This window comes from Colius striatus, chromosome 1 (genome assembly GCF_028858725.1).
Source record: "Colius striatus isolate bColStr4 chromosome 1, bColStr4.1.hap1, whole genome shotgun sequence".
In the NCBI taxonomy this organism is placed as follows: domain Eukaryota; kingdom Metazoa; phylum Chordata; class Aves; order Coliiformes; family Coliidae; genus Colius; species Colius striatus.
In genome coordinates this window covers 122,789,972-122,806,802 of record NC_084759.1, presented here as the reverse complement: position 1 = coordinate 122,806,802, position 16,831 = coordinate 122,789,972, and the positions used below count along the sequence as shown (strand labels likewise).

Genomic DNA, 16,831 nt, shown 5'->3' with positions numbered 1-16,831 from the left:
AGAGGCTGTGCTTATCCTGCGAGGCAGGCGAAAAGGTGCTGCAGGTGGGGATGCTGTACTGGTGCTGGAATGCTGTACTGGTGCTGGGATGCTGCCTCAAAGTGACCACACCAGAAGGTACATTCTGATATGTGCTCACCCCACAGACACTTTCCAGTGCAGGATATTAGGAAGAGGTTCTTCCCTGTGAGGATGGTGAGGCACTCAGACAGGTTGCCCAGAGAGGCTGTGGCAGCCTCATCCGTGGAAGTGATCAAGGCTTGGCTGGATGGGACTCTGAGCAACCTGCCTTAGTGGAAGGTGTCCCTGCCCATGGCAGGGAGGGTGGAATTAGGTGATCTTGAAGGTCTCTTCCAACCCAAACCATTCTATGGTCTGTTCTACACCCCCCCCCCCCCCCTTCAATCATGTGATCTGTAGCTGCTATGTGAGCAGCAGAACTAACTCAACCTGGTTTGACCTGATCTAGGTGAACCTGCTTCTGTAGGGGGGGTTGGACTAGATGATCTCTAAAGGTGCCTTCCAACCCCTACCATTCTGTGATTCTCTGGCTTGCTGATCCATTTTTATGGTCACCCTCTGCCACCACCGTAATAGCTGCATCCCCACATAATATTGTACCATAATATCATCCTGTCTCTCAGGAGCCTAGAAGTGAAGGGAAAGAAAAATGGATCCATTATCTTCTCAGTGTGAGTACTAAGTATCTTATCCGTTTCTTTAGCATGTGTAAACTAACAGTCTTTCAGCTCACTACCCTTGTCTCAAACATGGATGAAGGAGAGGTAAAAATGTGACTGACCTGACATCACAAAGAACTTCCTTAGCAAACCTGGCTTGAAAATAATCCAGTTTAATATTCCCTTCAAAAAATGTAGGCAGGATTTGAGAAAGATTAGAAAGAATATTTATAGCAGCAGAAATCTGGAAGTGGCAGTAGGTGGCTGCAGGAGGAGGGGAAAGGAAGAATGTCTGGTCAGAAGCCACAGCAAGGGCAAGTCTGAACAAAGGCAGTGTTACTGAGTGGTTTGGCTGCAGCTGCTTTTGCCTTCAAAGAGTCCCTGCCAACTGAAAGGGATACTACTTGACCACCTCAGATTGTCACAACTCTTCAAGACAAGAGAGATCCACTCATCTCTTTGGGTGTTTGCTTTCTGTGTTTCATGTGTTACCAGATATCTGTAACCTATCTGCTTCCAGTTTGCTACTTCAGGGTCAAGCCAAGCACCTGTGTGTGGAGTTTGTGCCCCATCAGTGGGTGAGTGACATGGACTTAGTCTGCCAGGTTTGCTGTTTTGCTGCCTTCTTCCTTCACCTCTACCAGGTCACACTGCAACGGTTTAGGTCCTTCTGCTGGAGCGTGGGGTTGACGCGTGACAGCATTTTAAAGAAATGAACTTTGGAGTCCGGCATGAAAATGAAAGGAACTGGCTTGATGTTCAATGAGGTCTCTCGAGTTTCAGTTTAGTTTATTTAGTCCCTTAATCTCAACAACAGCCTGAAGACAAAGAGCTACTTGCAAATTTAAAAGAGAGAGTGTATACATTTGAAGGGAGATGTTCAGTAACGAATGTGTTTTTGAGTACCTCCAGAAGTGCCTTGTAGAAAGTCTGAGACATCCCAGGGCAGAAGTCCTCCCTCTCCATCCCAAATAATATCCCCAAGTGGGGAAATCATTGCTGTCCCTCTGCAGCAGCTGTCACATTCCTCCATGCCATCAGCTTGCAGGAATTGTGTCATGTGAGCCTTGTCCTACGGCAATGTGCTTGTTTGCCCAGCACAGTCGAAGGCCAACTGACACATCCTTTTCCAAAGGCAGACTTGCTTCTCATAGCTTGATTCTAGTATGTTGGAGAGCTGTCCTGCACCTTCTTTTCTTATGGGGGTGACCTTTGCCACCTGATAGAGAAGAAAGAAGAAGCCCCATGAGTTATAGGTCACTGTCCAGTAACTAGACTGCTGCAGGAGTCAAAGGAGACACGAACTAAACCCAGAAGTTCAGGCTGAGATAAAGACACATGAATCCAACACAAAGCATTTTCTTTATATCTAGGCACACAAAAAAACCTCTGTCTCTAAGACATTACAAATACAAAACCTGGAGCCAGGGGAGGCTCTCTTTCACAGATGTCACACATTAGTGACATCTACATTATACCCACTGTGAGCCTGTCACCAGATCCAAACTTGCTTCACACCTTGTGCTGAGGGTCAGGCTTCGGATGAGCACTAGTGTAAGGAGAGCGAGGCTATCTTATCTGAGCCTGCAAACTTCCCATCCCAGCTATCATCACAACCCCACCACGCAGCTAATGAGGGCAGCTGGGCTGGGCATGGCATGCTTCTCAGGTGGACCCCAGCACATTGGGCAGCCCAGGCTCGCAGGAAGTGGAAAATGCCCAGACTCTGCCTGGCCTCAAGTGGGGTAAGTGTTGGATGCTTACACTCTGAGAACCCTGGGGTGTTAGGCTGCATGCAGAAAGTGAGAGCTGGGGATGACACCAGCCTCTCTTTGACAGAATCACAGAATGGTCAGGGTTGGAAGAGACCTCTAGAGATCGTCCAGTCCAGCCCCTCCGCCTGTCACACAGGAACATGTCCAGGCAGGATTTGAAAACCTTCAGAGATGGAGACTCCACACTCTCCTTGGACAGCCTGTGCAAGGGCTCCCTCACCCTCACAGGAAAGAAGTTACCTTGTGTTCAAGTGGAACTTTTTGTGTTCCAGCTTATGCCCATTACCCCTTGTCCTGTCACTGGGCACTACAGAAAAAAAGACTTGCCCCATCCTCTTGACAAACTCCCTTTAGATATTTGTAAGTGTTGGTAACATCCCCTCTCTGTGTTCTCTTCTCCAGGCTGAACAACCCCAGGTCTCTCCTCATAAGAGAGATACTCCAGCCCCTTGATCATCTTGGTGGCCCTCCCTTGCCTCTCTCCAAAAGTTCCCTGTCACTTTTAAGCTGGGGACCCCAGAACTGGTCACAGTACTCCAGATGAGGCCTCACTAGGGCAGAATAGAGGTAGGGGAGAACCTCTCTTGACCTGTTGGCCACACTCTTCTTAATGCACTTCAGTTTCTCAGTAAAAAGACTTATGATAATAGACTCTTGGACCAGAAGCACATAAATACTCCTTCCACCAGTCAAACGCCAATTTTAAATGCCTGTTTAACTGAATGAGGAAGAGATTCTGCCACGGTCAGGAGGTCATTTGTTGGATTGTCCAGGTGAGGTTGATGTAAAGGGGGAAGAGTTGTGAGCTGGGTAACACAGAACAGTTTGCATCGAAACAAGTAATGATGTGTCAGGTATTCGCAGCAGACCAGCCTGGCAGCTCTGCTCTGTTCAGAGAAGTCTCTGAAACACAGTGGTACCCAGGGTGGACAAATCCACAGTAAAACTGAACTTGCTGGTCATCTGGAAAGCAGACAGCCATTTGTTCTGCCTCTCTTTCTTTTGCAAACTCCCCACATAAGCCATTTTTCACGTTCCTCTGCCTGCCATTAACCCAGGCTGTGACACTTTGACAGGTTCTCTGTTTTCTGTCAACAAGATCTCTAGTAATTTCTTTCTAAATTACTTCCAGAACTTCTTTTTTATCATCAGACATCTTGGACTTTTCTGCAAGCTCAGGGATTGCAAGCCTGCTCCTCACTTTCCCGTTCACTAATGACTATGGCTTCAACGGTTTTTCAGTTCATTTCTTAGGGCAGGATATCCAGAAACAGCTCCCTAAAACTAAGAGTAGGCAGGAACAGGGAGGCATCCCATTGCAAAGGTAATGAATGGTTTATATCCACACTATTCACAAAGTCGACAAGGGAGACTATGCTTTAAAGGTGGGGTTTTTTTTGGTACACGATGTAAAAAGTTTTACCAATATTTCTTTAGAAAAACATAAACAGGAAAGCAGCATAATGCTCTCTCCAGAATGAGCTAATTAGCCAACACAATAGGAATATTAGTCAAGAGTCGTTGAAGGGAAAGTGGAAGGAAACTATCAAATCTTCCATGTATCAGTGCTTAATGATAGGAAACGAGAAGCAAATAAACAGGAAAAAGAGGAAGGAGCTGGCAGGGAAAGTGTGGTAGGGAACCCAGAGCAAGCAGTCTGAAAAGCTTTGATATTCATCTTTAACAATAGCAGCAGGAAAACTAGTTTGAAGAAGACTTCGAGTCTTCGAGTGAAATGAGGATAATTAGCCATCCATCAGCTCTTGTGAAATGTGACAAAAGGAAAACATCATTGCTTAGTGTAATTTTAATGACACGTTTTAATTGGTTTTGGTTTTGTAACTATGCTCCTTTATTACCCATCAGTGTTTATAAGTTAAAACACATTCTTTTTTTCATCCTTACATTCTGTGCAGTGACAAAGCAAACTGAGTAATCCGAGATGCCTCCCATCTCAGGAGACTCCTAGTCCAGTTCTTGCAGCACTCTGCAGTCCAACATGTTTCTTGAAGATATTCACATATCTGTTGAGCTGCCTCCCACAATTTAGGACTTTGGGCGCATGTGCTTCTTCCACTGACTGGCAATCGCTGAGAAAGCAGCATTATGGGGGAGATAATCAAAACTGAAGCACAAGTTTTTAGTAATGCAACTCCCATTTTGCAGACCACTGGGTCAGCATTTCTGCTAACTGGGTTTCCATTTCTGCTTCTGTTTTCTTTCTCTGGGTTTCACAGGGCTCTCGTGACTATTCTCTCCAGTCCATTTCACTGGGACTTCCTCTAGCCATCTGGAGGTTGCTACTGATGGGTGGTGATGACTCATGCCTTACTCAGCAGTGATCTGCCCTGTACTCCAATCTCATCAGCCTCATAGCAGACAATCAGATCAGATCAGCTGGGGTGGAACCTCAGATTTCCTCTGCAATTGCCAGCTACAATTTATTTCACCATCTCTCTGCGGGAGGTTTTTCCAGGTAGCTCACCTTTTCTGTGCAAGAGCAACATGATTCTCTTCCCAATTTCTTCCCACACCCATGCTTACAGTGCCATTTGCTAATCCTTCCATTATTAAAATAACCAGTCTTTCTTCTTTCTTCTTGATATCGTTATCAAGTCATCATTGTCTCACAATTACTGCAACTTTTACCCTCTCTAACCTCTCTAACCCTCTCTTAACCACTTCACTCACTAATAGTTAATCCCAAGGGGGCTGCTAGAACTCCTTTCTGGTTTGGTTGGCTTCAAGGTTGCAGACATCTGATCACAAAACTCTTGATCTCATATTGCTGCATAAAAGGCACAGAAATGTTTGAGTGTATCACACAAAGAAGACGGTGTCTTTGTCAAGCCATTATGCATCAGAAGGATGTTAACATCTGTTACAGATTAAGTATTTACAGTTATCAGTATATTTAGATAATTTGCACTCAGTAGCCCTAAACAAACCTAACTGGAGATGTCCCTTGCATGTCGATTTTTAACACAACTTAATGAGCTTAAAAGCCGGAAGTCTCAAATGACATTCATGTCACACTGGTATTCAGAAGGGCCAGCGGGATAACACAAGACAGCCACGGTCTTAGGCAAACTGATGGAGAAGCTGCTAGAAAAATCAGTCATTAAAAGGCTGAATGCAGCACTTCATCTGAAAATCATTATCTGATTTCATTCTTTGAGGAGCTTGTGAATCAGACTGATGAAAGCAATTGTGTAGACACCACTAAAGTCCAAGGAGCTTCTCTTCGGTGACAGTCTGATTTGAAAGCCTGCCTCCTATAATATTCATTGTGTTTCCCCCGGTGAAGTGAACCAGCACAGCCATCAGCCAGGCCCCGTGGCTGGGTTGCACCATTTCTGTTAAGTTTCTCTAGTATTGGTTAGCTGCTCTGCAAGTTCACCAGTCACCAGTTCACCACATGAACCTGCTTTAGCAGGGGGGGTGAGGCTAGATGATCTGCAGAGGTCCCTTTCAGCTCCGACCACGCTGTGATTCTGTGATTGTTATCAGAGGGAAAAACTAGGAACGCCTGCAGACAGCCGGGCAAAGGGTCGGCAGAGGCCGGTCTGCCGCCGCCTGCAGAGCGGGCTCCATCGGGTGGGGAAGTTTTATGGAGTGGGAAGAACTCGGCGAGAAGGGCTATTGGGTCAGAAGAACAGGAGGAGGAGGGGTCCCGAGGCCGCACCGAGGCCTGTCGCCCCTCACAGCGCCCGGCGGCGCCGGAGGGCGGCGCGGGTTCGGGTACGCCCCCCACCCGCCTCCCCCCGCCGTCGCCCGTGGCAACGGGGCAGCCCGCGCGGGGCCGCGGCGGCGAGGGTCCGGCCCGGCGCCGGATTGTGCTAGTCCGTCATGTCGTCCGGGCCGCGCTGCGCGGGGTGCGCCGAGCCCGCCGTGTCCCCGCGGCTGCTGCCCTGCCTGCACTCGCTGTGCGCGCCCTGCCTGCAGCGGCTCGGTCCGCTGGGGCAGGCGGGACGGGCCTCGGCCCTCAGCGTGCTCTGCCCGGTGTGCGACGCCGAGGTCGCGCTGCCGGCCGGCGGCACGGGGCACCTCACCCCCGACTACCTGTCCCTCGGCCGCGGCGGGGCGGCGGCGGGGTGCGACCTCTGCGCCGATGGGGCGGCCGCCAGGCGCTGCCTGACCTGCGACGCCCGCCTCTGCCTCTTCTGCTGCCAGGCTCACAGGTGAGGGGGCGGCCTGGGTCCCCAGGCGCGGCCATCCCCGCTGGGGCTGTGGGAAGGAGGGCAGGGGGTGGGGGGAAGGCGGCAGGCGAAGACCCGCGAACAGCTACCCAAAGTAAACCCGCGTGGCTTTCCATTTTATTCGAACTGGGTTTTGTCCTCCTCGTCAGATGCTCTGTTCTGGGGACCAGTGAGCTGCTATAGCGGTGGGTTGGTCAGTCCCAGGCAGGTTAGGCAGTTCGGGCCAGAAGCAGGCCGCCCTTTTTGGCCATTGGCTTAGTATCATCAGACCGTTTTGATCGGAAAAAGACCTTTAAGATCCAACCGCTCGCTTGCTGCTTTGTGTCTCGGTTTAGTGTTGCTGGAGCAGGGAGACCCACAGCCCTCCAACAGCCACCTCTGCAGGCAGTCACAGAATCATAGAATCACGGAATCACAGAGCGTTTGGGGTTGGAAAGGAACCTCTAGAGATCATCCAGTTCAACCTCCCTGCTAAAGCAGATTCAGCTCAATGAGGTCACGTGGGAACCTGTACAGGCAGTTTTGGAAAACCTCCAGAGAAGGAAACTGCACCCTCCCTGGGCAGCCTGTGCCAGCGCCACGAGAGCTTGGCATGGTGTGCTGTCCTGCTTTGGAGAAAGCACGTGTCCAACAAGGGAAAATGAGGAAGTTTAGCTGCTGGTCTGCCTCTCTCCCGCCTCTGGGAACATTTACTGCATGTATGTGCAAAGGCACCCTTAGGTGGAGTTTAAGGAGATAAATGATGCCAGTCTGCCTACTGTGGTTGCCACCTCCTGATTGGCTTGTGTGCTTGCCTGTATGCACGTATCTCTTGTGAATGTTCAGCATTTCTGTGAAGCTGGGAGCCTACAGCAGTCATGCTATTGTTTCTTAGTGTGCCTGCCTGATGTTGCGGGGTTCAGTTCTGTTGGAATATGGAGAAAACAGAAGAAGTGATAGCAGAAGAGATCTATATACCTCACAGAAGTTTGCATCAGTAAGGCAGGAAGAACAGGTGACTGCAACAGGGATAGGATCCCAAGAGTGGCCAATGAGGAAGGCAGACAACAGGCAGCACCATGGAAAAGAAGTGATAAAAAGTCTGAATAGCCTTCTGAAGCAAGGAGGTGACAGGCAGGGTCAGAAAAATACCCAGGAAAATAGCCAGGGAAGCCTCTTAGACTAGGTTAATCAGCTCAGCCTGCTCCCTCCATGATTGCTGCTGCTTTCCACTTCATTAGCAAATTCTTTCCCCTGAAAGAACTGAGGCATGTTCCTTGCTGCCCTGCCCCCCTACAGAGACTGGTGCCTATAGTAAAATGGCTTAGGCCCTTCATTACCTTTCCACTTGGGGCTATGATTTTCAGCATACCATTCTGATTAGCTAATGCCTCATACCCCACAGTCAGATCTTGAATAGCAGCCTGCTGCACTGACAGAAATAACTACAGAAGGTATGAGGCAGTAGAAAATTTGTCCCTATGACCTACTTCCTACATTGTTTACCGATACCATTTTTTCACCCTACTAGTGACTGTAGACTTGCACCTTATTTAGTTCACGTCACAGCAGAACAAGGGCCAAGGAAAACCATTTGGAAAAAATATCCTGGTGTGTAGGGAAGATTTCAGAGTATCCAAGAGCCACTGTTGTGCTCCTTGGAATAAGTGAGAGAAATCTTAGGTTGGAGTCAGGGAAGTGTGAATTTGAAGGGTGTTATGCAAATGAGGCTTTGAAAATGTACTGGCCCAAGGGAAATTAGTGGGAAGCAAAAGGGGTAGTGTAAGGGCTGTGCCCTGCGATGAGGTTGTTTTGTGTTGTCAAAGCAACTCTATAGAGCTTGGTCCTTGGAGTATTTCTTTACTTACAGGCTTGGAGCTCCCATTACAATTGCCAGAAGTCATTAGTACAGGAGACAAGAAAGGAGAGAAGGCTTTTACATCCTGCTCAATAACTAGCTGCCAATGTCCAAAAGAGAATAAAAAGTGGAAATACTCTAGTGCTGCCCTGTTACATAGTAGATGTCTGGTTCTTTGTATCCCATTATTGGTCTCCTCTGAACAAGACCTAACCTGGTGGCCAGGAAGAAATGATGCCTGACTTTCATAATATAAAAAGATTTTACCACAGACTGTCTTCTGACAGTGGCCTGAACTAGATTTTCCCCTAAGGGATATTAGAGATCATTTGGCTCAATAAATTTAAAGCTGAGGGCTTAAAAAAAACACAGGGCTGATGTCTGAGGAGCCTGGCACCTCCTCTTCCTCTCCAGAACTGTCTGTCAGTGAGCAATTCTGTTTTGAGATATCTCCTGCTAGCTCTCACTTCGCAGGGCTCACCGCCCTCCTGCTGCCTGTGTCACAGCGGGCTCTGGGGGTAATTGCAACTATCCTGAGATATTTTTTGGGCTGCCCTGAGAGGTGGTTGAGTCAGTGTCCATAGAGATATTTGAAAGACATGTAGATGAGGTGCTGAGGGATATGGTTAGTGAAAGGCTTGGCAGTATGAGGACTTGATGATCTTAAAGGTCTTTTCCAACTGTAACAATTCTATGATTCTATGATCCCACATCTGTCAGGTGCTGTGAAGTGACTGCTGGCAGTAGCAGCCAAACGGCCTGTTCCCTGGTCTGGGGTGAGGCACATGACTTTTGGGTCTAAAAATAGTGCTGACCACAGGCAGAGAGCCCGAGAGTAGCCTCTGATGAGCTGCTTGCAGATACTGCCCTCTTTTGTGTGGAGCCTTGTACCTCAGGAGACCACAAATCCCTTCATGTGGAGTGGGTTTCAGTGGAGACAGGAGGGAGCTATTCATATGGTGACTTGCAGTCTCATAGAATCACAGAATCACAGAATCACAGAATGGTAGGGGCTGGAAGGGATCTCTAGAGATCATCCAGTCCAGTCTCTCTGTTAAAGCAGGTTCACCTCGATGAGGTCACACAGGAATATGGCCAGATGGGTTTGAAAACCTCCAGAGAAGGAGACTCCACACCCTCTCTTGACATCCTGTGCCAAGGCTCCATCACCCTCACAGGAAAAAAGTTTTTCTATGTGTTTAAGTGGAACTTTTTGTGTTCCAGCTTATGCCCATTCTCCCTAGTCCTGACCCTGGAGACAACAAAAAGTGTTGCCTCATCCTCCTGACATCCACCTTTTAGGTACTTATAAATGTTAATTAGATCCTTCCTCAGTCTTCTCTTTTTTAGGCTAGTCTTCCCTCTTCTAGACTGCACAGTCTGTGGGATCTGGTGTTCTCCAGGGCTCTGGGATGTTGGTGTTTTGCCTCCAACATGAATAAAGTGATGCGCCGTTGCTCCCTTCTAGGAGACAGAAGAAGACAGCCTCTCATGTCGTGACAGAGCTAGAGGATGCCAAGGAATGCAGCCAGGCTGGGAGGCCTCTCTTCTGCCCTTGCCATCCCACAGAGGAGCTGAGGCTGTTCTGCGAGCAGTGCGACCAGCCCGTGTGCCGGGACTGTGTGGCGGACGGGCACCGGCAGCACCCTTACGACTCCACGGGCAATGTCATCCACAGGCACGGGGACGCCCTGCGGGAGCTGCTGAAGACCACCCAGAAGCATGTGGGCGCTCTGCAGCGTGCGCTCCGCCTCATCGATGACACGGGCAGCGCTGTGCGCCGTCGCGCAGAGGCCATGGCCACAGAGATTGACCTGTTCACCAACGGGTATGTGGCAGCGATTGAAGAGCACCGGGACCGGCTGCTGAAGCAGCTGGAGGACTTGACGGTGCAGAAGGAGAACCTCCTGCAGCTGCAGAAGGCTCAGCTGCAGCAGTTGCTGCTGGACATGAGGACGGGCGTGGATTTCACGGAGCACCTGCTGATGAGCGGCTCGGACCTGGAGATCCTCCTCACCAAAGGGGTGGTGGCGAGCCGGCTGGCGACGCTGAACGGCACCGCTTACAGCACCCACCCCAGCGTGGATGACAGGATCCAGTTCTCTCCCCACGACAGGGCAGGGCAGTGTCATGGCTATGAAGTTTTTGGGGCCATTCTCAATCAAGTGGTTGATCCATCCAGATGTACCCTACACGGGGAAGGTAATGAGGTGCTGTACGACAGATGAATGGGAACGTGCCGCTCCCTGAAGTAACCTCTCTGTTCCCTGTCCCAATGTGCTTAAGGCACTGTTGGAAGAGTGTAGCCAGCAGGTCAAGGGAGGTTCTTCTCCCCCTCTACTCTGCCCTGGTGAGGCCTCATCTGGAGTACTCGGTCCAGTTCTGGGCTCCTCAGCTCAAGAGGGACAGAGAACTTCTGGAGAGAGTGCAGCACAGGGCCACCAAGATATCAGGGGACTCAAACATCTTTCATATGAGTAAAGGCTGCAGGACCTGGGGCTGTTTAGTCTAGAGAAGAGGAAACTGAGGGGAGATCTTATTAACATTTACAAATATCTAAATGGTGGGTGTCAGGAGGTTGGGACATCACTTTTTTCTACAGTAGCTAGCAACAGGACAAGGGGTAATGGGATGAAGCTGGAACACAAAAAGTTCCACTTAAACATAAGAAAAAACTGTTTGACTGTTCAGGTGAGGGAGCCCTGGCACAGGCTGCCCAGAGGGGTTGTGTGTGGAGTCTCCTTCCTTGGAGGTCTTCAAGACCCAGCTGGTCATGTTCCTATGTGACCTGATCTAGGTGAACCTGCTTCTGCAGGGGAGTTGGACTAGGTGATCTCTAAAGGTCCCTTCTAACCCCTACCATTCTATGATTCTGTGATTCTATGATTCTATGATTCTATGACTAGGGGCAGAGGTAGAACCCTGCCAGAGGTTGCTCTTCTTGCTGAAGGCAAGGAGCTGTGCTGGGAAGGGAGCAAGAGAGCTGTCCCCATCTACATGTAAAGGGTGTACTGGAGCTGCCTTCTGCAACATCACTGATCTCAGCATGGGGCTGAGGTACGATGAGAGCAGCCCTAAGGCAAAGGCCACAGCTTACTTGAGGTGGGAATGGCACTTGCCATGGCAGGATGTGATGCTCTTCTCGTAGCTCCAACTGTTCTGCAGCACAGGACCAGGCAGATCCCTTCTGTGGCTGAGTGAGTAGGCTCATTCCCCTTACAGATTCTGCTGAGATTGCCAAGGGAATAACTGGCATTGATGGTTTCATGGATATTTGGAGTAAGGGTCAGCAAGCAGGTAATGTTCAGATCAGCCGACAGAATGCTGCCAACTCCGGTCAGTAACTGCCCATGTGGGGCAGGTGAGACAGACCCAGGGCTCATTCAATGCCAAACTCTTAAGTGCTAAGGTTTTTGGGGCTTCACACTGCACAGTGGGACTGTCCCCCCTCCCTCCCAGCTGCATGGTGCACGTTGAGGCCAGCTGGGCTCAGAGGTGCCAGTAGGAAGACCACCGTCATCCAGACAAATCTCTGGGCTAAGCCTACCAAAGTCTCTCAGCATCTATGCCTGTCCACCCTTTCCTGATCCCCAGTCATATATTCACTCTACCCTGTGAGTGGAAGGAGCTGTGCACCCCAGCAGCAGAGTCCTGGCTGTGATCCAATGGGTCTGCAACGTGTTACAATAAGTGGGAAGTGGTGGCCGTGTGAATCCTTTCTGGTCCTGTTTCTCTGCCTTGCAGACCTCCACAGCACCCGTCAGAACCGGCTGACTGGCTTTACCCTGCTCTGCAATGACACCATGGGGAAGCGGATAGCACAAGGAGGAGAGGCCGTGCGGGTCACCATCACCCATAAGGACAAGAGGGGCTGGTGGGTATTTCACCTGCCAACTCCCCTGTTGCTGGGTTTGCCTTTCTGCTTCCTTTACCCTCTTTCCCTCTTTGCTTGGGGGAGCGGGAGGATGTGCTTCAGCACGAGTCAGAGTCTTGCAGGAGAACAGGTGCTCCTCTTCTTCCCAGCAGTGTAGGAGCTCTTCCTACTGCTTGTGTTCGGCTCTGTGGAGCCTTACAGTGTTGGCTCAGATTTGTACTGAGCCTTTGAGTGATTTGGGACTTGCTGGAGGATTGAACTCTCAGTGGATGTTGGACATTGTCAGCATGAGCTGTCATTCCTTCCCACCCCTGCCAGCAGACACCCAAAGGCTCCTGCTTTTGTTAACACCTGATGACCATAAAGCATCACAACCCCAAAGTGACTGCCCTGAGTCAGACAGACAGACCACCAAGCCCAGGAGCCTCTCACAGTTGATGGCAGTGCCTGTCCGTGGTCTGGAGAAATAATCTGTGTCAGGACTTTATAGTGCTTTCTTTTGTAGCTGCAAGTGTTGAGCACTTCAACAGTTTGGAGGTTTCCTAAGAAAAGCAAGGAAGATTGCACTTATATCCCTAAGTGTTTCCGCAATGAAAATGACCAACTGGAAAAAATCTTTTCTAACTGTTCCCAGGCCACACTTGTTACTTGTTAGCCAGGCACAAATGCAGAGCCCAGCTGGGGTGTGTTCTTAGGAAAAATATCTCTTGTGTTTTATGGTACATACAATATTGCTGGAGCAAGATGCCAGCATAACCTGTTCCAGGAACAATGTTGGTGGTGGTGTCTCTGATGAAAAAGAGTCAGGATGCCAAAACTCCTTGCTGTGGGAGAGTGTTGACAAGGCATGCAGAAGCAGCACTAGCTGCACAGATGCTCCTCAGTAGAGCACTGTTGTTCAAGACACTGTTCTAATGTACCTCCCCCTCCTTAGGTGCACATATGAGGTAGGCTGGTGTGCACACAGGGATCATGTGGCTTTTTCTCAGTGGGGCAGAGATCGCTGTGGCTACATGAGCTCAGTTCCTTGCATGCAGTTGCTACATCTGCTGAGAGGTGTCTGGCTTTGGGCTGAGGCACGGCAGCCACAGAAGAGTGTGAAGTGTCACCATACAACTCACGACAGGAAATGATGCAGGCAGTTGCATTGATGTGAAAAGGTGTTGGGGAGTGGGGAATGCAGCCTGCAAACCTTCAAGATTATAAACTGTTGTGTTGTGGGGCACAAGAGACTAATTAGTGGGGATTGGAAGAACATCTTCTGCTATGCAGAGCTGCCTGGTGATTGTCTGTGGAAAGCTCTTTCCGTGTTCCTGTGAAGCAGGCAGACAGGCAGTCCCTGAGTAACTAGCTGATGGTTTCTCCCTGACAGCCTGTCCCCAAGAGTCCCTTGTGAAATCCAATGAACTCCACTTTGGGAAGGGAGAGTTCACCGGGAGGGACCTAGAACTCATCAGAGCATTGAAGAGAAGAGTTGGGATCAATGTAGTTGAGACAGTGGTTGAACTGATTCAGCCTGCCCCATTTATGTCGTGTCTTCTTCGTGAGCTCTTGTGTAGGTAACTGCTCTCTGAAGCTGTGCATTTACCCCATTTCTGAGGGCTTTTATCTGATGGGATAATCTGTGCTGCAGGTGTGCTGTCTGTCACCTTCTGCTTCACCTTCAGCGCTCAGGGTTGCTACAAATCCTTGCCATGCATCTACCTTTGTGTGACTTCCTTTGTATGGTTATTGCAGCTCCCAGTAGCAGGCGTCTGTGAAAGCTTCTCTGTGCTTCAGCATTGCTCATGCATCCTGTTAAGCTCGCGTGTGACCCACAGCTGCGGAACAAAGCTGAGGATAAGGAGCTGACCACAGGTCTACAAACAGTGGTTCAGACATAGAGCAATTTTCTGTAGACACTTACTTCTTGAACTTCTCTCTGTTTGTAGTGCAGTGAAGCCAACAGTGTGTGATAATGGTGATGGGACCTACCATATTTCCTACAGCCCTGAGGATCCGGGCTTGTATGCTGTCTGCATCTATGTGAAAGGGCAACATGTACAGGTAGCATATCTTGTTCCTCTTGCATTGCTTCCTCTTTATCTGCTTTTCTTTTCCAAGTATTTGCTTTAAATCCTTCTAAGCATTACCTCTACCACTTAGCACTTTAAGACCAGACTTGGTGACCTGTGACTAACAGGATCACCTGGTTGGTGTCTGCAAATGCAGACACAGCATCTGACAGCACTCACTGCAGCAACCCCTCTGCTTGCTTGTTGTCTGCAGGGCTCTCCGTTCACTCTGATGGTGAAAGCTAAGCTCCGTGAGCACCAAGGCGTGTTCCACTGCTGCACATTCTGCTCAAGTGGAGGGCAGAAAGCTGCTCGCTGTGCCTGTGGTGGGACCATGCCAGGTGGGTGCTCAGCTGCTCAGCTTTCCCCACGCTGCTGGCAGCAGTGTGCGCAGGTGATCAAGGCCAATGGCATCCTGGCTTGTATCAGAAACAGTGTGACCAGCAGGGATGAGGAAGTGATTGTCCTCTTGTACTTGGCACTGTTGAGGCTGCACCTCTAATACTGTGTTTGGTTCTGGGCCCCTCACTACAAGAACGATGTGGAGGTGCTGGAGCGTGTCCAGAGACAGGCAATGAAGCTGATGAATGGTCTGGAGAACAAGTCTGATGAGGAACAGCTGAAGGAGCTGGGGATGTTTGTGGCCTTCAGTCCTCTCTAGTGTGAATAGACATGAGTAGATATTGTAGCCTAGCTCCTTCCTTGCATATGCAGCAGGACTGTGTTAACCTGTCTCTGTGTAAGGTCTGGTAGGATGTGACTGAAGCAGTGAGAGATGCAGAAGGACATCCTGAAGGTCTTCGTGGCACACCTCACAGACCTGAGCCAGCTGTGCAGGAAATGGGGCAGGGCACCTCTGTCTTTCAGCCCTTCTCAGTGAGGCTGGGAAGCACTGTGACAGCACTGCTTACTGCTCCAGTGCTGGCACGTCAGGAGCTTGTAGGCTGTGTCACACTGTGCCCAATTCTGTGCTCTGGACAAGCTTCACTCATTTAGGATGAGAGTTCTTCTCTCTTGTTTGTTTAATCCCAACCAGCTTCCCTGTCCTTAGCCTGCAAATGACACTTTGTGTTTTGCATGTTTTTAGTGTAGAACAAAACTTTTCTCTGCTTGATCGTACATATCTCTCTCTGGCCATAGCCACTAGCAGCTGGTACGGGGTTCTGCAGAGCTGTGTCTTGTGTTACTCAACAGGCAAGGGGATGGAAATCTTCAGCTTTTCCCACCTGTTGGAAGGGGAGGTCCCCCTTAGTTGTTCTCCTTTCTTTATGGAGCCCTGGCAATTTAGGCCTAGAGTAAGCTGTGTTCTCATCAGCACGTGCCTCCCCATCGTAGACAAGTGCTGGGGCAGAAGCACTCCTGGAAGGCCTCTGTTTTGGAATGTTCTGGTCCACTTTTGGTTCTTCTCATGGTGCCTCTTCTCTTGCAGGTGGGTACCAAGGCTGTGGCCACGGACACAAAGGCCATCCTGGGTGCCCCCACTGGTCATGCTGTGGACAAGTGAAGGAGAGCTCAGAATGTTTGGGTGACACCTCGCAGAGGAGTTTGCTCAGGACAGTGGCACTCTGAGCAGCCAGGTGAGCTCCTGCGAGTCCAGGGCACTGCTGCTGGCTGCTGCATGAGCACAAACCACAAGGATCCCTGGCATCACTGCCAGAAAACAACATTGTGGTGGGTGTCAGCTAAGAAAGGAGGGTGAGGGAAAATAAAGTTGTGCCTTATATTCTACCTGGGTGCGTGCATGTGCAGAGTTCTAACAGGAGCCAACTCTTGAAATTGTACCACTGCCTACATTTTTGAGGACTCGAGGCACGTGGGGTCAGGCTCCAAGGGGAAACAATGTGAGCAGTCACTTCACAGGAGTGTCTTGTTCTACAACATTGACAGTCTTTACCATCCTTCTTGAAGAGGCCTTCTTGAGGAGGCCAAAGATTGAACTGCTGAAGAGCAGCTCTGCAGAGAGAGACCTGGGAGTCCTGATTGATAATAAACTAAATATGAGCCAGCAATGTGCCCTCGTGGCCAAGAAGGCCAATGGCATTCTGGGATGCATCAAGAAGAGTGTGGCCAGCAGGTCACGGGAGGTTCTTCTCCCCTGCTATTCTGCCCTGGTGAGGCCTCATCTGGAGTCCTGTGTCTAGTTCTGGGCTCCTCAGCTCAAGAGGGACAGAGAACTTCTGGAGAGAGTCGAGCACAGGGCCACCAAGGTGATCAGGGGACTCGAACATCTTTCATACGAGGAAAGGCTGCGGGAACTGGGGCTGTTTAGTCTGGAGGAGATTGAGGGGAGATGTTATTAACATTTATAAATATCTAAAGGGTGAGTGTCAGGAGGTTGGGACATCCCTCTTTTCTATAGTAGCTATCAACAGGACAAGGGGTAATGGGATGATGCTGGAACACAAAAAGTTC

General features: G+C 49.8%; 1 protein-coding gene across 1 annotated transcript; it reads left to right on the top strand.

The window, feature by feature from the left end:
• Window positions 1-6,304: 6,304 nt before the first annotated feature.
• Window positions 6,305-16,115, top strand: TRIM45 (tripartite motif containing 45). Its single transcript, XM_062008634.1, has 6 exons — window positions 6,305-6,636; window positions 9,960-10,693; window positions 12,236-12,365; window positions 14,297-14,411; window positions 14,634-14,760; window positions 15,849-16,115. The coding sequence occupies exons 1-6, from the start codon at window positions 6,305-6,307 to the stop codon at window positions 15,986-15,988; spliced, it is 1,578 nt and encodes a 525-aa protein (XP_061864618.1). The 3' UTR covers window positions 15,989-16,115.
• Window positions 16,116-16,831: the final 716 nt, after the last annotated feature.

Coding starts and splice junctions, on each gene's coding strand:
- TRIM45 (XM_062008634.1), top strand. CDS start 6,305: ATGTCGTCCGGGCCGCGCTGCGCGGGGTGCGCCGAGCCCGCCGTGTCC. Junction 6,637..9,959: donor TTCTGCTGCCAGGCTCACAG/GTGAGGGGGCGG, acceptor GCTCCCTTCTAG/GAGACAGAAGAAGACAGCCT. Junction 10,694..12,235: donor ATGTACCCTACACGGGGAAG/GTAATGAGGTGC, acceptor TCTGCCTTGCAG/ACCTCCACAGCACCCGTCAG.